The sequence below is a fragment of the Gamsiella multidivaricata genome (genome assembly GCF_025024155.1).
Source record: "Gamsiella multidivaricata strain RSA 2152 chromosome Unknown BC939scaffold_44, whole genome shotgun sequence".
In the NCBI taxonomy this organism is placed as follows: domain Eukaryota; kingdom Fungi; phylum Mortierellomycota; class Mortierellomycetes; order Mortierellales; family Mortierellaceae; genus Gamsiella; species Gamsiella multidivaricata.
The window spans coordinates 172,725-197,268 of record NW_026251752.1 but is presented as its reverse complement, the minus strand read 5'-3'; the positions used below and the strand labels follow the sequence as shown (position 1 = coordinate 197,268).

General features: G+C 47.4%; 9 protein-coding genes across 9 annotated transcripts; 1 reads left to right on the top strand and 8 right to left on the bottom strand.

Moving 5' to 3' along the window:
* Positions 1-134: 134 nt before the first annotated feature.
* On the bottom strand, positions 135-1,691 carry BC939DRAFT_455525 (60S ribosomal protein L16; the record flags this gene model as incomplete). Its single annotated transcript, XM_051556208.1, has 3 exons — positions 1,667-1,691; positions 983-1,121; positions 135-586 (listed from the first exon to the last, which is right to left on the bottom strand). Exons 1-3 carry the CDS (start codon positions 1,682-1,684, stop codon positions 135-137), a joined length of 609 nt encoding a protein of 202 aa, XP_051410922.1. The 5' UTR covers positions 1,685-1,691.
* A 17-nt stretch (positions 1,692-1,708) lies between these two features.
* BC939DRAFT_412361 (class I glutamine amidotransferase-like protein) lies at positions 1,709-2,989 on the bottom strand. Its single transcript, XM_051552950.1, has 4 exons — positions 2,640-2,989; positions 2,371-2,537; positions 2,198-2,260; positions 1,709-2,108 (listed from the first exon to the last, which is right to left on the bottom strand). Exons 1-4 carry the CDS (start codon positions 2,890-2,892, stop codon positions 1,821-1,823), a joined length of 771 nt encoding a protein of 256 aa, XP_051410921.1. The 5' UTR covers positions 2,893-2,989; the 3' UTR covers positions 1,709-1,820.
* A 108-nt stretch (positions 2,990-3,097) lies between these two features.
* Positions 3,098-4,768, bottom strand: BC939DRAFT_455520 (mitochondrial carrier domain-containing protein). The gene is made up of 5 exons (XM_051556207.1): positions 4,559-4,768; positions 4,288-4,444; positions 4,055-4,167; positions 3,736-3,888; positions 3,098-3,627 (listed from the first exon to the last, which is right to left on the bottom strand). Exons 1-5 carry the CDS (start codon positions 4,637-4,639, stop codon positions 3,250-3,252), a joined length of 882 nt encoding a protein of 293 aa, XP_051410920.1. The 5' UTR covers positions 4,640-4,768; the 3' UTR covers positions 3,098-3,249.
* Positions 4,769-5,199: 431 nt separating this feature from the next.
* On the top strand, positions 5,200-7,559 carry BC939DRAFT_504343 (cation efflux family-domain-containing protein; the record flags this gene model as incomplete). The annotated part of the gene is made up of 6 exons (XM_051560514.1): positions 5,200-5,490; positions 5,571-6,276; positions 6,386-6,506; positions 6,617-6,751; positions 6,845-6,939; positions 7,045-7,559. The coding sequence occupies 6 exons, from the start codon at positions 5,200-5,202 to the stop codon at positions 7,557-7,559; spliced, it is 1,863 nt and encodes a 620-aa protein (XP_051410919.1).
* A 127-nt stretch (positions 7,560-7,686) lies between these two features.
* BC939DRAFT_205245 (uncharacterized protein) lies at positions 7,687-8,764 on the bottom strand. The gene is made up of 2 exons (XM_051550656.1): positions 8,731-8,764; positions 7,687-8,625 (listed from the first exon to the last, which is right to left on the bottom strand). Exon 2 carries the CDS (start codon positions 8,474-8,476, stop codon positions 7,814-7,816), a length of 663 nt encoding a protein of 220 aa, XP_051410918.1. The 5' UTR covers positions 8,477-8,625; positions 8,731-8,764; the 3' UTR covers positions 7,687-7,813.
* Positions 8,765-8,982: 218 nt separating this feature from the next.
* Positions 8,983-13,165, bottom strand: BC939DRAFT_455518 (uncharacterized protein). The gene is made up of 16 exons (XM_051556206.1): positions 12,916-13,165; positions 12,715-12,816; positions 12,495-12,614; positions 12,305-12,400; positions 12,158-12,217; positions 11,843-12,037; positions 11,646-11,746; positions 11,404-11,530; positions 11,161-11,287; positions 10,958-11,064; positions 10,451-10,872; positions 10,119-10,365; positions 9,852-10,017; positions 9,708-9,729; positions 9,387-9,623; positions 8,983-9,275 (listed from the first exon to the last, which is right to left on the bottom strand). The coding sequence occupies exons 2-16, from the start codon at positions 12,730-12,732 to the stop codon at positions 9,032-9,034; spliced, it is 2,289 nt and encodes a 762-aa protein (XP_051410917.1). The 5' UTR covers positions 12,733-12,816; positions 12,916-13,165; the 3' UTR covers positions 8,983-9,031.
* A 318-nt stretch (positions 13,166-13,483) lies between these two features.
* BC939DRAFT_478268 (uncharacterized protein) lies at positions 13,484-15,151 on the bottom strand (the record flags this gene model as incomplete). Its single annotated transcript, XM_051558750.1, has 4 exons — positions 13,484-13,566; positions 13,651-13,731; positions 14,109-14,331; positions 15,056-15,151. 4 exons carry the CDS (start codon positions 15,149-15,151, stop codon positions 13,484-13,486), a joined length of 483 nt encoding a protein of 160 aa, XP_051410916.1.
* Positions 15,152-18,724: 3,573 nt separating this feature from the next.
* Positions 18,725-21,159, bottom strand: BC939DRAFT_478267 (uncharacterized protein; the record flags this gene model as incomplete). Its single annotated transcript, XM_051558749.1, has 9 exons — positions 18,725-18,931; positions 19,039-19,265; positions 19,363-19,562; positions 19,656-19,906; positions 19,993-20,039; positions 20,121-20,435; positions 20,515-20,622; positions 20,704-20,713; positions 20,848-21,159. 9 exons carry the CDS (start codon positions 21,157-21,159, stop codon positions 18,725-18,727), a joined length of 1,677 nt encoding a protein of 558 aa, XP_051410915.1.
* Positions 21,160-21,329: 170 nt separating this feature from the next.
* BC939DRAFT_504340 (Eisosome component PIL1-domain-containing protein) lies at positions 21,330-23,524 on the bottom strand (the record flags this gene model as incomplete). Its single annotated transcript, XM_051560513.1, has 3 exons — positions 21,330-22,555; positions 22,661-23,182; positions 23,350-23,524. The coding sequence occupies 3 exons, from the start codon at positions 23,522-23,524 to the stop codon at positions 21,330-21,332; spliced, it is 1,923 nt and encodes a 640-aa protein (XP_051410914.1).
* Positions 23,525-24,544: the final 1,020 nt, after the last annotated feature.

The window sequence follows — 24,544 nt, the reverse complement described above, 5'->3', positions numbered from 1 at the left end:
ACATAACATTTTCCTGTAACTCTTTTTCCAAGCGAAAAAAAGAAATCAATCCGTCAATTTAATCGTTGTTTCTTCTTTTCTTTGTTCTTCTTTTCAAGAGAGTGTTGGCATAAAGGCTAGAGCTCTAAAGAAATTTAGTAACCAAGAGCAGTAATCTTCGCCTGGACGGCAGTCAACTCGGAGGACTTGGCAGCGGTGGCCTTGGCGCGGACATTGACGATGGCCTTCTTGCGCTCGTAGAAAGCCTTGGACTTGACCTTGCGCTTCTCCTCGAGGTTAGCGACAACGTCATTGTACTTCCAGCCGACCTCGTGCGAGACACGCTTGATGGTGCAGTACTTGCGGCCGGGCTTGAGCTTGAGGACACGGAGAGCCGAGGGAACGACCATGCGCTTCATGCGGTCGTATGGTGGGGGAACACCCTCGAAGAGCTTGATGCGGTCAAGAGCGGCGGCACCACGGGCAGACTTGTGAGGAGTCATTCCGCGGATGGCACGGTAGAAGATACGGGAGGGGGCGCGGAAGTGGAAAGCACCACGGGCGGGGTTGACGACGCAACGCTTGCGGAGGAAAGCGTGGTACTTCACTGTAACGCCCATGAAGTAGCAAAAAAAAATTACGCCAAGTTAGACCAGATGTGCAATATCGAAGGTGGACTGAACAACGGTTTGATAAAGTGCCTAGATGCTGCGCTGCAGTGTTATCATGGTATAGTAATCCTGGCAATAAAGTCGCCACCAAAGCCTTGCTTTTCAAAACTGTAGAATGTGATCTCCCGAGCAAAAAACTTTGGCGACCTTTCGAGCTGAAAAGAGCAGAACTGTCGGATGGTCGTCTTCCTCGCAATTAAAGCCTTGATGTTGTACGTCCAGCATCAAAACTATGTTGTGAATTCCTGATCGCTGTCCACGTCCTTGCTTCCTGAGCGTTGGTAAAAAAGGCGTGACCCCAAGTTGTTGAACGAGCAGAAGATAAGACTTACGCTTGTTACGGAAGAAGGAACCTGAGACGTTCAACTCCTCGCAGCGAACGACAACAACGCGCTGACCTGCAAGGGCCTGCTTAGCAACAATGGAGGCAAGGCGACCCAAAAGGTGGCCCTTACCGTCGATGACAACCACCTAATTCAGTCCATAGAAGACCTCGGTTAGTTAACGTCGTCCTTACAAAACCTGATCAAGATTCCAAAGGGGCATATCAAGCGACGATGCATGTGGTGATTGCTGTTTGGCGTCACGTCCTGAGATATTGCCAGTCTGTCAGTTGTGTTGCAGAGCCGTTTGAATCTTGGCACTTGATTTGAGCAGTGTTGGATCAGCGATTCGGCATGGAATTCCAATGATCGATCGGATCAAGATGATCGACTGCCACAAGATGATGTCGATAATTCGATAACCATGATCCCTTTCCTTGTCTCGCCTTATTCCTGTCCTCTAAATATCATGCTTTGCTTTCCGATGTCGAATCAAAGACATGCCAGGATGACATGTTTAAGTGCAAAAAAACAGAATTTGATGTTGAGAATCCGGCGATCGCAGTAGTGATTCGATGTTCCGGATGGTCCTGTCCATAACGATTCAGCTGTCTGTTGATCCTTGAGTCCTGTTAGTCGTCCTCCTGTGCCTGCTGGCCCACCCAGTACACCTTTCTTTAATTGTCTCTTTACTTTCTCGAACGAGCTCATGTTGGAAAATATGCGGCAAAAAAGAGAAGGAAAAAATGGATTTTACTGGGTGACCAATAGTTTTGTGTTTACGGTCTCGACTTTTTGCGTACGCCACTTAAGTGTTACGTAGAAACATTAATGTACGTATATTGTTCTAGCGAATGAACTGAATAAGGCGCGCTGCGACGGTAACACTGTCCAGAGGGTTATCGATGGTTTTCATGGAGGCCTCAGACAACTCCTTACTAAAGGTGCCATTGGCGGTTCTGAATTTGATAACCTCTCTCATTATTGCGCCCGTGAACTCCGGGTGACCTTGGACAGAGACAATCCTGTTATCGTCCGATATCATCGACTGGTTCGTCGTATGTTCAGTAGTTGCCAGCAACTTGAATCCTGGTGGAATACCATGAACAACGTCTTGATGGAGTTCTTGGATCCTCTAACAATGTTCCCAATAGTAGAAAATGTTACGTAGAATGTCAATTGCAATCCATTAGTCATAAAAAAAAAAGACAATAATAAACGTACCATCACCGTATCTTGCCAGAACTCTTGACCGGCTTCTGTAAGGTCTGTTTGAGTCCAGCCGAGCTATGGAGATACAAGGAGGGCCATGCAAGTTAGAGAAGTTGTTCTGCAGAGCGGTCGGCGCGTTAAATTCGACCATTTCTCACGATGATTCTCTGCGTACGCGAACATACCTCCCAACCGCGTGTGCTCTTGCTGACTTTGGCATTGAAGGCTCGTCCAATAATTTGGTGGCCAAAGCAGATACCGATTACTTTGGGTGCATCATTGCTTCGAGGGATCGATCGGACGTACTCGACCAATTTTTTAATCCAAGGCAGGTCGTTATAGGCATCAGACGCTATAGCAACATTTCGTCGAAAGACATATGAGTCAGATGTACTTGAAGGAGCAACTGAATCACCAGTAATTATGGTATCCGTAGGAGAGAATCTTCGCCTACCGCTGCCAGTCATCATGATAGCATCCCAGTCATAAAGGTTCTCTGGATAGAAGTCTTCACGGACATCAAATCCTTCAAGGACCACTTCAGCGCCTTGATCAATTGTACCCTGGCTCTTGAGCTCCTGCAGTCCCTGATCAAGCATGCTCTTGAAGATAACTGGGTATTCTCCAAACGACTCAGCCACAGGAGGAACTGGGGTGCCACAGATAAAGAGGGCGATGCGGATATCTTTTTTGTTCTGAGAGACCATTGAATGAGAGAGCTGTGAAGAAGATTGAGGAGAGGTGGCGAGAAAGATCGCGGGAGAGGAAAAAGTTCTTTGGTGCAGAGATGAATGGGGAAAGAGGAATGAAGAATGTCTTTTGAGGCCTTTTCGCTCTGGGCTATAGAATACCGAAAGTCAGTCTCACGAGGGATGAAATTACCTCACTCTAAAATCTTATATTTCTACTCTTAAATATAATAGTTTCTGCCAACTTCAGCAATGTCCATCAAACTCATCTAATATGTTATATTTCTATAGTACAGTTTGTAAATGAAAGAAAACGGATCATGTACAAGCCTTCTCTCTTCAGCTCTATCGTGTTCTACAGCTCCATCCTAGCTTTCATTGCCCGAGCAAGGCAAGCGCCATGGCCTTTTCATAAACACCCAAGAAAATGCTTCCGCCGATCGAGAGCCACATGACGCGAGGTCCGATGCCGGAAAAGAGAGCCCTTGGACCCTCCTCAGCCAGGATGCGCCTGAGAGTCGAGATGATACCAGAGTAGTATGCAGAAGACTGGCCACCAGTTGGATTTCTTTGACTGAGCATCACACGCGTCTTGACAACATCCAAGGGTGTTGTGAGTCCTGCAGCAATGCCTCCTGCAATTGACCCACAGATAGCTGCCTCCCAAGGGTCAACCTTGGATCGATGTGTCGTCAAAGCGTATGTCTTTTTCATATACTCGTACAGGGGGAACTGAATGCACGTGAAGGGGATCTGTAGCGATAGTGATAAAGAAAATGAGTAATCAAAAGACATGTATGAAAAGCATAGCAACTGAATCCGCACTACAGTGCCGAGCATTTCGTAAAGTTGATCTGTTACCTCGCGTGCGACTGTGCTAAAGTATCCGCGGTAGAATCCCAAAACGCCCTCATTCTGGATCACCGACTTTAGAGCGCCAGTCGTAGTGGTAAACTGCTTGGTCTGCATCCTCTGCTTAATGACTTCTGTGGGAACCCGGACGAAGCAGGCAGCCTATACGAACACGCAAAAGGGAGTGAGTCAGTATGGTCATAATAAAAATCGGCTCAGTGTACGTCAAATGGGTGGTCGTGTGTGGGACAAATAAGGTGCGGTGGAGGTAATCCTAAATTTCCCGCGTTTGGATCCAATCGCTGTACGCAACTAACGGCAAGCTTACAATCTCGCCTCCAGAGGCAGACATCATATGAACGGCAGGAGCGTATTGCGGATCGGGCATCATTGCGGATAAGGTCGTCTTGAGACCCTCGTAGGTGACAAAAAACATTGAGGCTGGGAAGCAGGGGTGGGAGTATAGGTGGCAGTTAGAGATTTAGAAAATGGATCCTTGGTTTGAGATGGAGGACGATAACTCATTGTATTCAGCTGTTCATGCTGCGGTATTCCATATACCTCCAGGGGCACTTCCAATGACGGCGCTGGTCAGCCCTGAGTAAACTCCTCTGAATCCTCCTGAAGCGGCGAACCCTGCCTTTGACTGGAGGCGAGTCTTTAGTGTGTCCAAAGGAAACAGCGCAGTGTCAATGGCCGTACCAGCCATTGCACCTGCCTAGCGATTGTTAATATACAAAGAAAGTTGATCAAGCTGCGGTTGTTAGCCATGAGGAGAGAATCAATGCTGATCCAGCAGTTATAAGTATTCAGGGCATTTTTTGTCCCTTACCAGCATACACTGGAGCAAAGTGGCCTGCTTGGGTGTGGGCACGACAGCCAAGGTGGAAGCTGAGGAAGAGATATCACTCATGGATGGTGAAATATAGATCTGAAAGAGAAGAAGCAGTGGTCGACTATTCTTGTGGAGATGCTTGGGGCCTCTTGTGCCTGGTTGATCTGGCTGGTTGATCTGGTTGATTCAATCGAGAAAGTAATCTCGTTTGAGCAAACGGTGCACGGGGAATGTTTGAGATTCATTGTGCACTTAGAGAACGTGCATGTACAAGTCGATCAGATAGCGGCTCTACAGACGAGCACCATGAACTCGTCCAATAAGGGCCAAAAAGAGAACGACGTGGGGTGGGGTCTGGCCTCCGACCCATTGAGCCCTGGCCACCAGTCCTTCCCAAATACACAGTGCAAATGCTCCTTTGCATATCAGACAGGGCCTGACCAACGTGCGTGCAACAGCATCAGGAACAGGGGCTGGGCTGGAACAGGGGGACTTCTTTTTCATCCTCAGAGCGCCCATCTCCTTCTTTCTTTAGTTCCCACCCTTCCATTTGCACCTTTCTGCTTTTTCATCCGTTTTCATCAAGTCAAAACCAGAGATTCATCAAGGGACAAGGGCTAAAACAGGACTATATCATAATGGATACCAATCCTCAGTTGTTGCGAAGGACCCACTCGCCCTTCGTCGCCGCTGCTGCCGCTACTGCCGCACCATCTACCGTGGCAGTCGAAACACACGACCATCCTCATCCTCATCCTCATCCTCATCAGCACCAGCATCAGCATCAGCATAGCCATGGACCCAGCCAGCCTCACCTGAGTCCACTAGTAGGTGCCGGTTTGAGACCAATAGGCATGAACTCCCCTTCTCTTGGTCTTGACAGTAATATCAGTGGCGGCAACAGTCTACTCCAGATCAAAAAGCCCTTGGTACGTTCGATGTTCAGCTCCGTACTTCTCCTTCTGCATTACTGGGCCACTTCGTTTAACATGACCTACATGTCCATTAGAACGAAGCGCATAGCACTGGTATCTCGACATCCTCCTCCTCGTCTTCTATGACCTCGACCACGAAAATGATAGCGACCACAAACGGAAATATACCCTCTATCTCATCTGCCGATCACAGCCATAGTCATGGCTTATTTAATCAGTCTCAGCAACACCAGCTCCACAGCCATGAGTATGACCATAGTCCAAGGATCAGCCAGGTCAACGGGTTTCATGGAGGAGCGGCGGAGCACAAGCACGAGGATCCTCAGCATACGCACAGCTCGCATCAGCATCAGCACCATACACACCATCACGAGTCGCAACAGTTCTACCAGCCGCAGTCCTTCCAGCAGGATCACCATGACCAGGGTCATAACCACGGCCACAGCCATGACCATGGCCATGACCACGGACACGGGCATGGACACGTACACAGCCATGGCCACCACGGACACGACCACCAAGGACACGACCACCAAGGACACGACCACCAAGGACACGACCATCACGGACACAACCATCACGGACACAACCATCATGAGCATGATCATGGACACCACCATCACCATCACCACCCTGTCAGTTTTCAGTCCCAGTTGCCATCCTACGGAGAGATCTTTACCAACCTCATGCCTAGGCAAAAGACCATGTTCACCTGGATTATGATCCATTCAACCATTGCCGTCATGACTTGGCTGTCAGGAATGCGTGCAGGATCATTATGTAAGCAATTAATCTTCTGTTCAGAGCGTTGATGATAAAAACAACTGACCAAAATGCATTTGGAGGTACTAAGCATTAGCATTTTCTTGTTACTATGGAATATCTCCAGCAATTATCGGGTTGGCGTATATGATGCTGTTCGATGCCTTTGGGGTCTTTAACATCTTTCTGTCAAGTGTTGTTCATACCGACACCAAGCTGAAAAGGGCCACCGTAAAGCATCCTTTTGGGTAACGTCAGCTTTCTGGTTGTGTCTGAAAGATTGGACCAGTAATAGCTTTCTTACTTTCTTACTCTTGCAAATCATGCCTTTTTATATATATTTTTACCGAATTTGTAGAGTCCAACGGTTTGAGATTCTGTTTGGACTGTTCAATGGCATTTTCTTGCTATTTATCGGCATGAACATGTTGAAGGAAAGTCTGGAGCACTTGATGCTCGAGGATGACCATCACGGCGGCAACGACCATGGGCCGTAAGTCATGTTGCGCTATATTTCTTTGTGCATTTGACATGCGGATCAAATTCTATGACAACTAACTCGCTATGGCAAAACGAAATTACACAGTGTTGTCCGTGTACCACTCTTTTGGACTGTGATCGCTCTCGGCGCAACGTTGGTCTCGTCTCTGGGATATCAAAACCATAACCAGTTTTGTCTCTGTAAGTCCTGCTCCCTTCATATGCTCTGATTTTGTGCCTTGACCATGATGTCCTTTATGACCTCTGTTCTAACGTACCACTTGCTCCCTCATACCCTTCATCTAGTGCTGAACACTAGCTCCTTATCGTCGACACAGGCTGCGTTTGCTCGATCCAATAGCTCAAAACTGAGTTCACTGGCTCGCAACCAATTTACACTCACCAGCTTGGCATGTGTTGTGGGTGTGATCCTCGTGGCGATGTTCCCACGAATCGATGCATTGGACAAAGTTGTCGCCATTGGCCAATCCCTGGTCATGTTTTCGCTCGGCGGACCTCTCACTAAAGTTTTGGGCATGATTTTGCTGCAGACCACGCCTCCCAAGGCCCTCGAGGGCGTGGAGGAAGTGGTCCGCCAGCTTTCAGCGGCCAACCCTGCGATTGTGAGGCTGGAGCGTGCTCATGTTTGGACTAACACTTATGGACAGCTGATCGGGACAGCGGTTGTGAGTGTCGACAAGGGTGCAGATGAGCAGGGTATCTTGGCAAGCATTCACCAGCGGCTGCAGGGATTCTTAGATTTGGATGCGCAGTCTGAAGGAACAGGAGAGCTGACCGTGCAGCTGGTTCAGAGCCATTAACCGCGGTTGGATACTAGGAGGATGAAGCGCGTTTTACACAAATATAGACACAGCGAATGTGAAATGGCGATGGCCCTTCCGGTTCTCTACCTTGGCCACGTTCCTTTTTTATTGTTTTTTCTTCAATCTGCATTTCACTCTTATACGTGCATTAAAGGGATAAAGGGACTCAGGGACAGGAACATCTCAAATGTCTGAACCTTTCTAAATCCATACAGTGCTACTTTTTTTCGCTTCTTTGATGGAGTGTCTGCTCAAATCATATCGTGTTGGGAACGCTGTCCAAACGACTCATCATCGCTATCGTACTCGCGTCCATATCCGTCAAAACTTTCGGTCTCAGGGTCATGTCCATCATAATGCTCATATACCACATACGACTCTTCGCCATCTCGGAAACCTTCCCTCGAAATCTTGCCCTTGGAATACCCTTGCACCATCCCTGGCCCTGCTCCTCCAGTAGCTGCGGCAGCTCGGAGTCGCTCTTCCTGTTCAAGCTGTACACTGAGCTCAACACGCGCTTGGATGGTCTGTATCACGTCCCAGCACACTCGGCCCACTTTTCGGATAATATCCTCCTCTCCCTCTGCTCCTTGATTCTCCAGTTCTTGAAGCCGTTGGTGTTCACTGTTATTGCCATTTCTACCCTTGTTCTTCGGATTCTGCTCTTCGCGACTCTCCTCCTCTTCGTCGTACATCGGCGGCCATGGTGGGACCACTCGGGCGACCGTCGTCGTGAAGTGCGCTAGCTCTTTCCCCAAATCAATCAGATGTGGCAATAACAGCATATCCTGGTTCCTCTCCATCAATTCTGGATCGATACTACCAATCGGTGGTAGAACAGTGTCTTTGAGCTGCGATCGAAGACTGGGACGTGTCTGAGAGCTGGGTGAGGGCAAGGGTCCCATCATAGCCATGGACTGTCCAGTTGAGCCACCTAAGCTGGAACTTTGGATGGTACCACTACTCTTTGTTTGTGCCCGAAAGGCCGACGAATTAGTGGACCCTGGCGAGTGCGGGGGGTGAAGAAGCAATGAGCAGACCGAATTGGAGCTCGATCCGACTTCTGAAGTAATATCCGCCGTCTACATTGTCATGAGATTGTCAGTGTTATTCGATACGAAATATATACATCAAGCTTCATTGGAAAAGTACTTTGGTATGAGCTTACGCAGATCTGATCAATGAAGTCCTTGAGACCTTTGGTGTGTTCCTATTGTCCCAACATAAAAAATATGGGTTGGCTTCATGGCACGTTGGAAGAATGGAACGAGTTGCGGATATATATCCAACTTACAGTGATGAATTCGTTCATGGGATTCATCCACGACTCTTTCTGTCCAAACTTCACGAGGTTTGCTAAACCCTGGAGTGATTTCGCAATCAAAGTCAACGTCCGGTGCGCGCGCGCCTCTGGGTGTTCTATATATATATATATATATATATAAACTCCTCCCTTAGTGTCCGCTGAATTAGAAATGGAGCATTCTTTGAGAATCAAGGAAAATGTCCGCCATGGTACCTCTCACGATATGGAATAGCTTGGGACCGAGGATAGCTGGGCATATAAGGCGCAAAAAAACGAATCCACTAACACCAGTATACCGCGCCAGATGTGCTAGTTCAGGATCCTGATTTGATTTATCGGAAGGCACTTGATCTGAAAACTTTTCATCAAGTCGCTTTTGCAGGTGAGAGAACACACGTAAAAGATCTCTGGGTTCGCGCAATAAGAGAACCAAACAAACGTAGTTTGATTAGTAGATTAGTTTTACGCAAAGTGCCTTGCAGATTGACGCAGTCGCTCTTTGTGCCAGGAACGCTTACTTTGGGAAATGAATAACACTCTCAGTCACGACCCGCCAACATGTCCGAGTATGGTGCATCAAAATCTTCCATTGCGCTTTTATATCATCGTTCTTGTCCAGTTTGGATGGATCGACCTCACAAGCAATTCTGTTCTTGCAGATATTCCTTAAAATATCGCCAAGAGTGTCGTCCAGATACTCTGTACCAACAAGTCGCATGTATGCATCGAGCGCCTTTGTCAGGAGCGTATTTCCTCTGTTTACGAACACATTGAGTGATATTAGTTGAGGGGGGTCCCATGAAAATGCATACAGCCTATAAAGAATAGTCAGAACATACCTGAACAGCGTGTTGACTCGGGCTAAATTTCAGGATGAAAAGAAATAATGTACTGTATAAGTCGCATGGAAGCTTTCATCGGATAATGGCTCTTAAAAATTCTCGGCGCAACAGCAACAACAGAATAATAATAAAAAAACATACTCGGGTCGGCCTCCGCAATCTCGTCATCGATCAAAGAATTGAGCCAGACTACAGCAAGACCTTTAGCTTCCAGAATACGGAGCACATTTCTTGAGAATCCTTCAAGGTCTGTGACTAGATCTGCTAACTTCGATATTACATTATTCTCCTGGAAATTGATGATGATCTTCGGGTTCAAGTGCGATTAAAAGGGCTAATGTTAACTCGAGAATGAAAGAATTGTTTAGCATCGCGGAGCAACTCGCGTTATTTTTGTCCGCAGCTTACCTCCAATAGATCATAGTAATTAGCTAGAGGTAATACGATCTGTTCCTCATACTTCAGCTTCAGTCTCAAGTCCCCAAGGTGTTCTGTCGACCTTGTTCGACTGTTGATGCGCAGGATTGGATACCAGCCCTCGTCGCATTCCTCGCTGTTCCGAACAGGTATATGGGTCCTCCCAAAAGGAATCAACTTGCTGCCATTCGCCTGTATAACGTTGATCGTTATGCCTTTAGTGAATGCGGCAAGATCGCTAGGACAAGAACACACAATCTTATTAGTATTGTACTCTGTATCAATCGAATGCTGCGGGATTGTAAAGATCAATCAGCATTTACGTGAACTCAAAACTGTCTCTCCAGAAAGGTGTATCCGGATCTGAACCTCTGGCTGCTTTAGTACGCGTACTCGTCCTGGCGCGCCTCTGATCGTCCAACATAATCTCACAATATGCCTCAAGATCTTTGGGAAGTCTGCGCCCATCATTGACCATGATCCAAAACGTCCTGTATAGGCGGTATTCCAGGTCCTCACTTGCACCAAAAATTTCAGGTTTTGCGTACGACTTGAGCGCATAGAGCCACTTATTAAACGTTTCCTGGTCTGTGCTTGATCGCTTTAACGAGACAGTGTAGTAATTGACATCTTGAGGGGCCTTGATGGAGAAACAGTGCTTTTTTGAGAATAGGCTGCCATCTAGCGGCCAAATGTGTGTCCGAAGTGTGTCAGCCAGAGGTATGGTCTCGAAGGGTTTTTCGTTCTATTCACGGCATCAAGATGCGTTAGGAAATCATTATCCTGATTGCACCCAGACAGTGAAGGTTCCAAGGCGGTTTTGACAATACCTCTCCCATGTTATACTGCGCGAAATGACCATTCGAGCGGATGCAGCAATTTATCCGTTTCCATGTGCCGACCTTGTTCTGAGAATTCATTGATTTTGTCCGCAGATCTAAGTTGTTTTTTTACAAATCCATTTGTCGTTACTCATTCGTCCTTCACATGTGCTACACTTTTAGCAAATATCTAATCGCGAAAGGCTCGTTACCTAGCACAAAGAGATCGCCCTTGATCACGACTGGGAATTCCGCCGACATTCTGGGCTTTGGTGAATTTAGAGGCTGGTCTGACATTCGCCCAATACTGAGATGACGAGGACGAGGCAACACGGATTTCTATCATCGCAATATGATAGGTATGATGGCCATTTGGAGAAAAAGATCAGATTATGTTGTTGTGTCTACTGGCACGCACTTACTGCATGCCTTTTTTTCCCTTCTGAAGTACCTACCGTAGGTGGAGTACTGATTTTGAGTGTGTCAATCTGTGGTATTTCGTCATCTGGGGGATGCCAATAGAACAAAGCCGCTTTCCATTCCTCGAACTCGACTTTTGTTGTTGCTTGCAATATTGATTCCCTGGTTTACACAAATTGTTAAAGAAAAAAATATGCGTTAAATTTGTGTGTTCGTCCAGCATATCCATCTATCGGTACTAAATGCGACCCAGCAAGCGTGTCCCCAGTGGTCGTACATGAGATAAACCTCCATTGAACAAATTTCAAACACAAAGTCTCTTTGATCCACGTTGATAGTCCTCAAAAGCGTCTGGTTCAGGTTGGCCACTTGAATATCCTATAAATTCCAACAACGTATAAATATATGGTTAAAAGAGATCAATTCAGGACATCAGAACTGGTCTGAGCAGAGTAACTGCGGTCATCGTCATACCTTTCCCTTTGCAAACTGCATCAACATCCCCTTAGGTAAAATGTAGAAATATTCCCTGCTCCATTCTCCATTCCTGTTTCTATGAAACAGGTACCCAGCTTTTTGTCCGGGAGTCGGCGCAACAGGATCCAGGCTCTCGAGATCGCGATAAGAGACCGGGAGCATGAGCGAGTGACGAAACCTTGCAAAGTAGGTCTGACGTAAAGAACACGATAAAAAGCTTATCAGCCATCTTCTACAGTTTTATTCATCGTATCCCTTTCTTTGCGTACGCGAGTAGATATTCAGGTCTGCTCCGTTCCTATCGCTACTCACTTTGAATTCGTCCTCTGGAAATTCGACGGGAGGAAACATAAGAGCACTAAAGCGACGCGTCTATCATCTCATCAACTGTGACGTGAGTGCCAATGAAAATCTCCACATCAAGTGCATTACAAATTCTGAACATTCTGAAGGACACACCTCTTTTCGCGGTCTTTCGAATGCATTCCATATGCTTGCCACATCTCTCGTCCCTGACTCGCGCCAGCTCCTCAGAGTGTTTATAAACGCGTCTGTCTGGTAAAATACAGTGAGATATGAGGCGGCAATGTTAACCACAGACATTGTGCTGTCGACCGCGCTTACACATCTATCTCCACGAGCTGGTTACCTTTTCGAGAATAAAGATCTCTTTGAATTCGATAGCATGATTAAGTGTTCCACTCAGAGCGTATATTGCCTTGCACATATTTTTTTTCGTGTCAAACACAGTGTGTGCTACTTGGGAGCTCTATGATCGACGCACGGGTAGACAGTCGTGATTAGAATCCAGATTTGGAAGTAAAAAGAGAACGAACAAAATCCAGGGGTTTAGACAATTTGCTAGTTACCTCTCCTCCCGCATCCATCCTGTGCTTGCCAGGAGTGGAGTGGTATTTTTGGATAGCATTTTCAAAGAGTCTAATAGCTTGTCGACAGTAAAGCTTGGCTGACTGAGAGAAGCGGATAGATTTTTTATAGTTAACGATCGTCGAGATAGTAGACTATGCATCTCGTGTCAATGAGTGCCCTTTGCATTTTCTCAGCGGTACCTTGATTGTTTTTTCAATAGTCTGACAGGCTTCCTGTACTGGATCTACGTGTGATTGGACGGACAGAGAACCACGCTGGTGAGAGATGTGTTTATGCAAAGAAAACGGGGCAGACGTTTACCGCAATGCACGCATCGTCAACGATAATGCATAAAGCAACTTATTTAGTTTATCGGTGTGTTGTCGTTGCACAGTATGCATTTGCATAATGACAATAGTCGCCTTACCAAGCACCATTGGTCCCAAGAGCTCTAGCACGGCAGGAAGTGCCTCTGAGGAACATGTCTGCAGCTCCGGACCGATCGAGGAGAGCGCCTGCATGAGTCGTTGCTGGTGAGTCCAGCTATTGCCCCGCACTACTTGATTCGTCGGCGGAATATTAAACGCATGACCAGCAGGCGGAGCAAAGGGATTGAAAAGGTTCGGGAGGATGAAATTAGTCTTTTTGGTTCACCCTTCGCTACGTTTTTTCAATTTTCTTCAACAGCGCAATTGTCTATCTGACAGAGCTTAATATGCTACGAACACTTCCATAACCACCACTCCCGAGCAGCATACTTTTGGAGCTTCAGGCAGTGTTCCAGCCAAAGACTAGCCATTGTTGTCTTTTCATGTTCACTGATGGGCTACAGCGATCCTTGCTGCCAGTCTCTGCATATGGGTAATCGCATATTCCGGCACATTCACATTGGGGTAGTAAACAGACGACATGCATGGGTGTCTCAGAGGACATACCTTCTAATATACTCCCGTCGGCTCCCCGGGCAGCCCCTTGAGCCAAAAGCGAAAGCTGGTGCTGGAGATCTCCTAGAGAATCTATTTTATAGTTCAGGCAGTGTGTTTTGTGTACACGACCAGGTCAGCTATTGTGGACAACGGGAGGAGGCGACGTGCACAGAAAAATAAAAATATTGATTTGGCGATGGCGCCCAGAACAGGGGTATGGATTAACGTGGGTGGAAGGGGGGAAAGGAGCAAGCATTAGTCCTTGAGCAAGCAAGCTCTCCAAAGACTCCTTTTCCCCAGCCCTCGTGCGTGTCTGCCATCTTTTGAATACTGTCCATGTCTGGCCTATGCTCTGCATATCTCTTGTGCAGTGGTCGTTGTTTTTTCCCGCTCTTTTACGCCCGCTTCTTTCTCTTTATGTGACAGGAAAGGAGGATGCACAAAGCAAAAACACTATCCAATCATACCCGAGTGGCATTCTCGCGCCTTTTGGATCCAGCCATGGATGGCGCCATCAAGCAGCTCGTGCTGCCGCTTGACATAGACAATGGACTGAAAATGCTGTGGTGGCGCCTCAAAGATGAGCTTCGGATCGAGAGGCAGGGTTAAATCTTGGTAATCTAAATAGTCGCTATTAGCGTCTGGTGGCGCTTCTGCGGGGGCATTCATGTCCAACGCGTTCACACTCGGCTATGCCCCGTTTATGAGATATAGATAATACTGTCGAACCAATCGCGATTTCGTTCCTTGATATTTTTAGTGGCGAGGGGTATGGGATCAGGCCGGATAGTTAGGTAGAAGAAGGGAGAGAGGACGATGAATTCGCGTTTTGACGAATGAAAGAATAAAGCGTAGGGCCTGGACGCGTGAATGTAATATTTATATTTGTAAAAGAATAAGAATAAAGACGGGATAACAAAAGCAAGGACGTCGCCTGGAAGTAACGAAAGCAGAACCGAGAAGAGAAGTGAAGAGAAATGTCGAAAGAAGGTTTAGAGAAGGACAATTTCCTTCTTTTGCAATGGAGCAGAGATATGAGTCTGGAGCGAAAATCCGACCTGACGGGGGGTAGGAACCATGGGCAAAAAAAAAACCAAAGTGTATGTTTCAAGTGAAAGTACTGAGACAGCGATAGGGCCAGCGGATAGATGGGTAGATATAAAATAAGGAAAGGAGGGGGACCGAGGAGAACTGGACAGAGAGTCGCTTTGACAAATAATGGCCACCAAGGATCGATAGCAGGCGAAGGACAAGTGCGAGGTGTGAGAAGTGAGAAAAATATTGAGAGAAGACGGAGCAGAGGGGGGTAGTGTGTGCGTGCGAGTGAATCAGCAGTCGAGGGAGAAGGATGAGAGGTGGTGATCGAATGAGCAGAGTGGAATGAGGAGGGACGAGAGGAAGAGAGGACGAGGACCAGGAGACGAAGACCAGGACGAAGACCAGGACGAAGACCAGGACAAAGGTCAAGGGCGGCGACAATCCCCACCAGCTGTCCGAGTGGATGGGCCATGGCTTCAGTTATCTTGCATTCATTCAATTGCACGTGTATTTATATAAAATATGCGCGTAAATGAACGAAGAAAAGGGCAAGAGGTATCTTGGGGAATGGGGTGGACAATATTACCTTCATTCATATATATAGTTCAGACGCTGCAACCACAGTAGGCTTCCAATTTAATGGCAGTAATCGATGGCACGCGCGATAAAAACGAAGAATGACTTCTGGTCCAAAGGATGAAGAATTAGCAACAGTAGAGGCCTCGCTTGACAATTGGCAAAGGTCTAAATCTTCATCACTACCACAAGAAAGACCTTTGACCTCCATGACAAATAGACAAACGGGTTTGGAGGAAGAAAGTGAGTACGATATGAATTCATTCCTTTCACAGATATCCATCCATATCCAATACGCATCATCCTGGACAACAACAGAAACAGTAAAACAAGGGACAGATAAAACATAGACTTGGCTAGTCTAGCTTATACATTTCATACAACACATGCAACACATGCTGCATTGTTTTGTGTTCTATATCGTATCTGCATTGTAGGCGAAGTTATAGAAACCTCACAGTATATCATTCACTCGGTGTATCGATTACCATTGACGCTGAAAGAACATAGCTAGCCATAGTATATCTCTTTTAGGTGGAACGGACGTGCGTCTTCCCAGCCTCTTTGTCTCCTGCTATCTCTCATTTTCAATTTTGTCTACGAAAATCTTTGATGGACGAAGATCTTCTGGACGCTTTGTCTTATTTGCATAGCCAGATGCGCGTTCGCTAACCGACCCATACATCCTAAGTCGGCGAATTCTTCAGGACATATGTGTCCATCTTTCATTGTCTGACCAATCGTACTCAGCCCAGCCCAGGTTCCGCACTATTGCAACGCAGGTCAGCCTCAGCCCTCTTCAACTTCTATCATCCTGCATGCTACTCTCAATCTACCTCTTCCTTTATGATGCCCAAAGGTTGTCATGCTGATAGAGCCGAACAATCTTGCCTAACCTCCCTTCTGCTCGATGATACTTGGTACATTTACGCGGAAAGTCCATCCAAAGCGAGAAAAAGAGAGAAGCGAGAGAGAAAGAGCAAAAAGGAATAGCAAATTAGAGCGAGAGGCCAGAGAGAACATTTAATTCAAACGATATGGGGCACACCCATCGATATCTCGTCCACTACTTCGAGGCTCAATCGTGTCCAACTCGTTTTTGATTTTTTCCACCCCTTTGCTGCTGCACCCCCCTCATTCACCCCTAGCTCGCTCACTATATCCTCATTCTCCGAGCAGAAACATTGTCAGACGTTGTTGCTTGAAGTGGTTCACCAAAGTAAATACAATCTACCAATTAAAGCTATCTATTGGAGCAACTTCTCCCTACACAACTGTGAGATCGTGTGCATTGCTCCCAAATGAGTGCTCAGCTCTCGAAGCTCAAATGCGGCTTCATTCGGTGTTTCCTCAATCAAGCTGTTTGTATACCTACTTTTGCCTACACATGTACAGCAAACCTTCTCCCCTTCCTTCCCTCCCCAGGATTACATGGTACAGCATATTGGAGATTTTTTTTGACCCCAGCGCCCTCCTCAACGTAGACTATATCTACAGCTTCTCCTCCTTATTCTCTTCGTCCTCGTCGACCTAGATCTCCGCTAGCTCGCCCTGAACGACATTGATGAGCGCGACTTTAACTCTGCCTTGGTGTCCCAAACACTCTGATAACACGGCTGTATTTTAGCTGCCCTCCTGGCTGCCCTTTTAGGAGTGGATGGTGCTGGTATCGATCATCGTCAGCTACAGATCCTCTGCAGTCCAAATCCTCGCTCCCGCAACTAAAGCACAGGAGCAAAAAGTACACCAGTATTTATTCTTGTCGCAAATCTAAAGGACGCTGATGATATCTGGCGTGGCTGTCAATGCGCGCCTCACCTGGGAGGACGTTCGGAAGATACTGTAGTTGGTTCCGGCATATACTCCAGGCGGCGCAGGCTTTATATCCAGGTACGCAGTGAAAAATATCAGAGAGAAAAAAGATATGGGGCTGCACTTCCACATCCGATTTATTAAGTGTTATGATATAAGTACATGACACGCAGCAGCCTGCCTTATGAGCGACTCCATATATCTGATAGCCGCGATCATGTTGCCATGGTGCGCTCGTCCAGTTGCTGGCTCTCTCGAGCGTCCTTGATCCGTTACGCTAATATATCGACACCCTTCAAATCCGGATACATCGATACCACTTACTTCTCAATATGTTTCGTCTTACTCCATGTAGCTTTCGAAGTGCCCATGCTCTTCTCGATGTTGCATATGTGGTTACTCATGTTCTTATCGATGATGTCTATGCAGTTATTCATGCTCTAGAGCAGGTTGTTCATAGAGCCAACTTCCATGTAATAAACTGGGTATGAGCCGCTGCACTCGCGATGGCCTCGATGTACGGCTTAAACTTTAAACCGTACCTGCTTCTTGTCCTTGATAACCCCAATAAAGGGGATGGTGGCGGCGGCGGCCCGTGTACGGGTCCTGGGCGTCAAAGGGCCAGTGCAAAAAGTTTAGTATGCTATGATGTCAACAAGTGCTTCGCCCAGTTTCTACATTGACCCCTCGTTTGCATCCTGGCTGCTCTTGAGTGTGTTTGGGGGTCGTTATCTTGCGGGATACTCATGTTTTCTGGCCGAGCCTCATATCATTCTTGCGTCAACAGGGCACATTCCTCCACAATCTCGACGCACAGCTCAGCATCCATCCTACCTTTGGTTTGAAGGCCTGAGATCATAACATGTTATATTATCTCACATAAAATGTAGTCTCATCCGTACTTGAATGTCACTTCGATGAGACTGTCTTGGTCACCAACTTTTCAGGGGGTTTAAACCCACACCTTCCTGTCTGAAATGTATCGGTTGATCTTGATTTCATCTGCCCATGAGGCCACTTCCCGATCATTGACAGCCCAATACTCATACATACGGGCAAAGTCCAAAAGTACTCTGTAGTGTTTGCCGGTCAACTTGAGCTGCATGGCCTTTCGAGCAGTCATCCATCCCTCCTCCCTCAGGATCTCTCTAATCCTGTTTGTCGATATGATGATGGCCAGTTCCTCGGAGAGGGGCTTCTGTACGCCAACTGCAGTATTCAGGTCACCGTTTGCCATACCCCGTACGACTGCGTGCCGTGCTGTTAAGGATATCTTGCTTGGGCAACCTCATCTTCGCTGGTGAAATGCCCTCTTTGACATCTTGAGCAGTTTAGTGAAGCTTTGGGCTGAGAAACAAGTTCTCGCACAATAAGTCTGGCGCTTATACCGGACTTTAGGTCGTCGATGATTAGGCCCTGAGCAGCAGATTTCAGCTTTCTCGTTGTGTGGAAGAAGTGGGCGTAGGGAGAGTGATCAGATGAGATATTAGTAAAGAGTGCCCTAACCACACTCGCACTATATACCTGTTTTTCTTTTATTTGTTATTGCGCCTGCTTCGGCTTGGTCTCGGCCAGCCCAGACATGTCATTTCTAAATCTAGGCATTTAGGCTGAGATAACAACCCTCAAACGCCATCCAGAAAAAGTTCTGCCATGTTCACTCCTTCGCCTCTCCTTGGATGGGCGATGACCTACCCGATGTCTTGGCCTTCTTCTTCCGCTTGTTCGACACTTCCAGTGTGCCATTCGAATGGAATGTTCCCAAATCGCCCGAATGAAACCACCCGTCTTTATCCACCGCCTTAGCTGTTGCACCGGGCTTCTTGAAATATCCCTTCATCACATTGGGTCCTCGGATAAATATCTATTCGAAAAACAGCCACATCTAGATCATCAGTTGTCTGAGCAAAAGTCGTATGGGTTCTTTACTGCTTCGATTTTGTTAATGAGCACGGATCTCGCGTTACGTACCTCTCCACGTGGGTTGGGCTCGTCGTTACTAGTATGTCCACTTTCAACATCATCGACTAGCTTCACTTCATTGCATCCCACAGGGGCCCCCAAGAATGGTGTGCTCGAGTAATCAAACATGTTGCGGCTGGTAACAATGCCCGAGGTTTCTGTTCTTCCATAAGTGCTGATTACTGGGATACCCATTGCAGCTCTGATATATTCCATAGTCTCATTCTTTGTTGGATCTAATAAAAAGAAATTTAGGGAAGTAACATGAGTATCGCAGGGATGTATTGGATATCCAATGATCGTCTCGCGAATTCATTTGAAAGCTGTACGTACTCGTGGTGACAATCAATCTCACTTTTCCGCCAAGTCTGCTTCGGATCTCTCCCAGTCCAATAAAGTCCCAAAGGCTGGTTGAGGTGACGCATCCCGCTTTGAGCAATTCAAGCTTGGCTGCATACGCGCGCTTGAACAATGACCCCTTTCCATAGGTCAATTGAAGCGCCTCATGGACCTTTTCCAGAATGACAGGAGTACTATTGTAAAGCAAAGAATTGGGATGGAAATTAGAGAACATGATTGATATACTTGATATGCACACAAAACATATGATGAACACCCAAATTTACCTTGCAAAAATTGTGGGAGCCGATGCTTGTGCGTCATGAAGGACGTTCTTCATTAACCCGGTAGGGAAGACAAGTGAGCCCCCGGACAAAATAATGGCGCTCTGCAACCAGACCGCAATGACATCCCCGTTCGAAAACTGGCAGAGAAGACGATCCTTGCTTGTGAACTTTTTGGTGCCTGGCAGCGCTGCTCTGAAGGCAGCTGTAGCTGCTATCAGATTAGCGTGTGTAAGCATAACACCCTTTGAAAGCTAGATGTTCAAGTTGAGGAGACAAAATGAGTTCGTGCATCTTAGGGCCGGAGTCGCGCTATGTACATTCAGAATACGGAACTTACAGATGTCGACTTGGTGTTGTAGTTGATCATAGCAACATCCTCAGGATCTAAATGAATATTTCGAGGCAACTGTGAGGAAACAGAAAAAGGCATGACCCTATGACGAAAATAAGAAAATGAAAACTCACCAGGCTTAATATGGTCCAATGGGTTTGATGATCCGTCATACTCCACCCTGGCAAACTTGATCAGTTTAGCTCCATGCAGAGCTGCAATCTTTTCCTGCTCTCCAGAGATGAATATTCCTGCAACAATGATGGTCTTGACGGTGGGACACTCCTTCAAGGACTGCAGTAGCAACGGCAGCGTCTTTTGCGAGACGATAATGGCCTTTAGCTTCGTTTGGTTAACCACCTCGATCAATAAATCTGCATTCCTGAGGTCATGTATGGGCACGGCCACAAAGCTGTATCTATAGAACGCCTGCTGAGCAATAAACGATTCTAATTGGGGGACGCATGAATGGGTATAAGCGCAATGAAAAATTCCTGGGCATTTTGCATCAACAAAATCTACATGTACCTTGGGAGTAAGGAGCCATGATGCCAACTGGGGTCTCCGTCTTGGGCTTCAGTCCTGTCAAATTGATGAGTCCTGATCCAAATCCGCTGATCCTCCTGTCGACTTGTTCTGTTCAACATGAAAGTAAGCTGTTAGTCAACAATTTGACTCCCACGCTAAAATGAACAAGGCGTCAAGCATGTGTCATACCATAAGTGGCCTATGCGGGCGAAATACATGTCGTGTGAATATGTGTATAGAGGAAAAAAGTAAAGACGCTTGTCAGAAGAGGAGCTATGCACGTTCAGAATACTCGTATTACAGCTGCGAACAGAACGGCGGGCGATGACCTACATCCACAAACGCAAACTGATTCTGTAACGGGAACATCAATGATCGCGCTGAGGGATTGATGGTAGAGCCACTTTGCCAGACATCGTATAGGGTCTTGATCTTGTCCGAGGGCTGCCTCACCAGTGGCGAACCATGGGACACTGACTTGGATCGATGGACGACTGACTCGCCCTCGTTCCTGATAGGTGTGGGCGTAGACTGTTGCTGTAGCAGCAGCGGGTGTACGTCTGGCTCGGATTTGCTAAGTTTGACATACGCCAAAGCGACTGCGATGGTGATGGTCAGCACGATCGTGAGTGCATCGATTTCCATGGTATGATGTCGATGTCGTTTTGGGGTGGTGTGATAAAAGAGTGGGGAAACGCATTGCCAACGGGCTCAGCATTTTTGCAGCTTGGGAACCTTGCAATTGAAGAGGGCGCTGTCCATTATGCAACAGTCTCTCGGGTTTATTTGACTATATTGAAAAAGGAAATCACTGCTTATCGCCGCTTCTTCTCGTCGCGCTTCTCGGCAGGGGGCTGCATTGAGGCCTCAGCATAATCAGGAGGTGGGCCATCGTACACATCCTTGGGGGTTTCTTGCGAGGCCGATATCTCGGTGCCTACTGGCACATGAAATCCTGGTTCTGTTGGGGGCAGCACCGCATGTGGGTTACGTCGTGCATTTTGATGCGATGGGGATGGGGACCGAGACGACAAAGGCATGCCAGCAGTAGGGGATGTCATACCGGCAGAATGATCTAATGCCAAGCCAATTGGTGGACGCAGAGGGAAGGAGACTGAGATAGGCTGGGAGTGGCGCTTGTTTCCACCATCCTCGCGATCATCAGACGAGCTAGGGATGTTGGGCACTGGCATCGACATTTGCATAGGAACAGGCATGGGCATGGGCATGGGCATCTGGGATGGAATACCTCCGCCGGGAGGTCCTGGTGGGTACAATGGCTGATAGTACTGCTGCTTCGGCTGGAAAGGCGTTTGTTGCATCATCAAGGGGTGCGGTGCGTGGGTGATTGGATAGTGTTCGCCCGAATGGGGTCGACTCCTGGATGGCGGTGTCCGTTGGCCGTCTACAGCATCGTGTGCATATCCGGGTTGATAGGCGGTGGTTGGTTTGTAGGTCGAGTGAGAAACAAACGGACTTGGATCGACAGAGGAGGTCGTGGTATCTGTAGCAGAGGTATTAGAAGTAGCAGCTGGTGTAGTGTCGTTGGTGGTCGAGGATGCGCTGTTAGCAAGGGACGTTGGTCTAGTATCTCCCTCTCCGCCCACGAAAACAGGGATAGGCTCTTGGGCTGCTGCCAAACTAGTTGCATCCTCCTTCTCATTATTGACAGGTGCTTCCTCAGACTCAGGAGTAGGTGGGATCTCATTGATGACCTGGATTGTTGGGACTCCGTCGACATAGGTTGTAGTGGTTACCAGAGAGGATATACTGTTGCGGGGCGATGCAAAGCCTACTGAATCTGAAGAGTTGGTCCTGCCATGGGTTGAGGGCGCCTTACTAGAACTCGGTGATTGAAGGGCGTACCAGTCCGAGCCGGATTTGCTAGCGAGATCCTTCAACATGGCGTCCATGACCTGTTTGTTGTCCCTGGGGAAGTCGCCAAGGTCGACGTCGCTTATCTGGACCTGAGGCTCGTGGCTAGGCCAGGCCTTGAATGTGTCCATAAAGGCCTTGACAGTGTATGCTGTCTTTGCGGCGCCTATTCAAATCGGAATAAAGGATCACGAGAGGGTAGCTTAATATCTATTGAGTCATCTCAGAGAAGGTCGTAATGCAAACGCGAGGGGGTGAACAAAGGATTTACCTTCATAAGTCGCATAACGGTCATCTGCATAGGTTCCTGCAGGCGTCGGAGAGTCGTCGAGTTCGTCCATGACCCGTCGTCCATAATGTGCAACTACAATCAGCTCCTTGCCTAGTTTCTCGAGTGCATCCAGCTGCTGACATGTCGCTTTCTTAATCTTCTTGCGCTTCAAGTCCTCGAGATCATTTTCAACCGACATGGTCTCCTGTCTCAGTAGTTTCATCTCTGGGTGCAGTTCTGGTCCGTGAACTGAGGGTTGTTTTCCTGTTAAGGAGATCGTTGACGAGGAATACGATTTGTCGAGGGCCAGCTTCTGCTCCAAATCCAGCTTGCGTTTTCGAATCGAATAGTTTTCATCCTCAGCTACCCGAATCTCCTTGAAGAGTTCTCTACTCTGGGCGAGGCTGTTGGCATAGACGCGCTCGAGGTCGGCGGCTTTCTGGACTAAGATGCTGAGTTTCGTGAGCGTGTCTGCAATATCGGGACCTTCGGTCTTAGCGTAAATAGCAAGGTGTTTTGCGGCTGATTACATTTTTTATGAGACAGGTAAAGTAGCGTTAGTGAGAAGTCCTTCAGCCTTGTTGCCATGCAGTGTGCCATGTCCATATTTGCCATTTCCGATAAGAGGAGAGTGTATGTTTGGTTGGTTTGGTTGGTTTGGTTGGTTTGCTTGCTGTTGCTGGGTTTACCTTCTTCCTTCTCAAATGCGGTTCGCTTTAATGAGGCGAGGACATTTTTCTGCTCTTGGATGAGAATGCGGAGTTCAGGAACAAGGCCACTCAGGGGTGAGATGCCATCGATGCCGCGTCTGATCCCATGGGCAATCTTGGTCGCTCGCAAGCACGGGTCGATGAGGTGGGACATGCTGCTGTGCTGTGCTTCTTGGCCGATGTGATATTAGCCGATTGAATTTATTAAGAAGGATGCGGGATTAAGACCGAGCGTAATAAGGGGAAGAGACAATAGGGTATGTGAAGGTGTTGTGAGTAAAAGATGTGGAGATGTGAAAAGAAGAGAAGAAAGAGAAGAGAGAGGGGCGAGAAGATAAAAGAAAACTGACGGTCTCATATTTTAGGTTTCCGCATGATATGGTCCACATTGGCTGGGTACTCGTAGCGGAAATGGACAATCCTACAGCCTTCGCCGTTGCGTCATTTAGTCAGCGTTGCTTGGGATGCGAGCTAACGACTTAGTCCCGTTAGATCGGAGAGGGCAGAGTTGCTGCAGCTTTAGCGTGGCTAAGCGAACCTCATAAGAGATTAGAAATCCGATCTCCAAAAGCGCAACTAGTATGCGATCTCGTGGGCCCACACAAAAATAGATTCATGGTCCACTGCGCCTGCATGAGGGAATTGAAAAGACTGATGAGGAAGTGCCACTAACATGGCCTTCTGGATACCCTAATGCTCTTTCCGTTACCGAGGAAGGCGCTTTCACTCTGGATTGCAGCACGCAAGACAGTAAACGAGGCATTAACGTATTCCATAACCCCTCTGCTCATTAACTCGGTTGGTTTAAATCACACATTTCTCTATCCCGCCATTGAAAGCTGTGGTTCTTGAAAAAGTCTGATTTGTCGTGTGGGTGCAGGGTAATAATCCGTAGTTGTGCCCCTGAGTCGATGCCGATGAATTGCTGTGCGCAGCTCACGGGTGAATTGGTAGCCAAAAAAAAAAAAGCACGTTCGTCCCAATCCCAGTCACACCACAAGTGGTGTGAGTATGCAAAAAAAAAAAAAATAACATCACAGGTGTTAAGCACCTTCTCTTCTCTCTGCTCATCAATCACGCATCTTTCCCTCATCAACTACCAGGCACCATCTTTTGGGCCTCAAGACGCACAAATCCGACAGCGCGACAGATCAACTGCGACGACGTGACAACA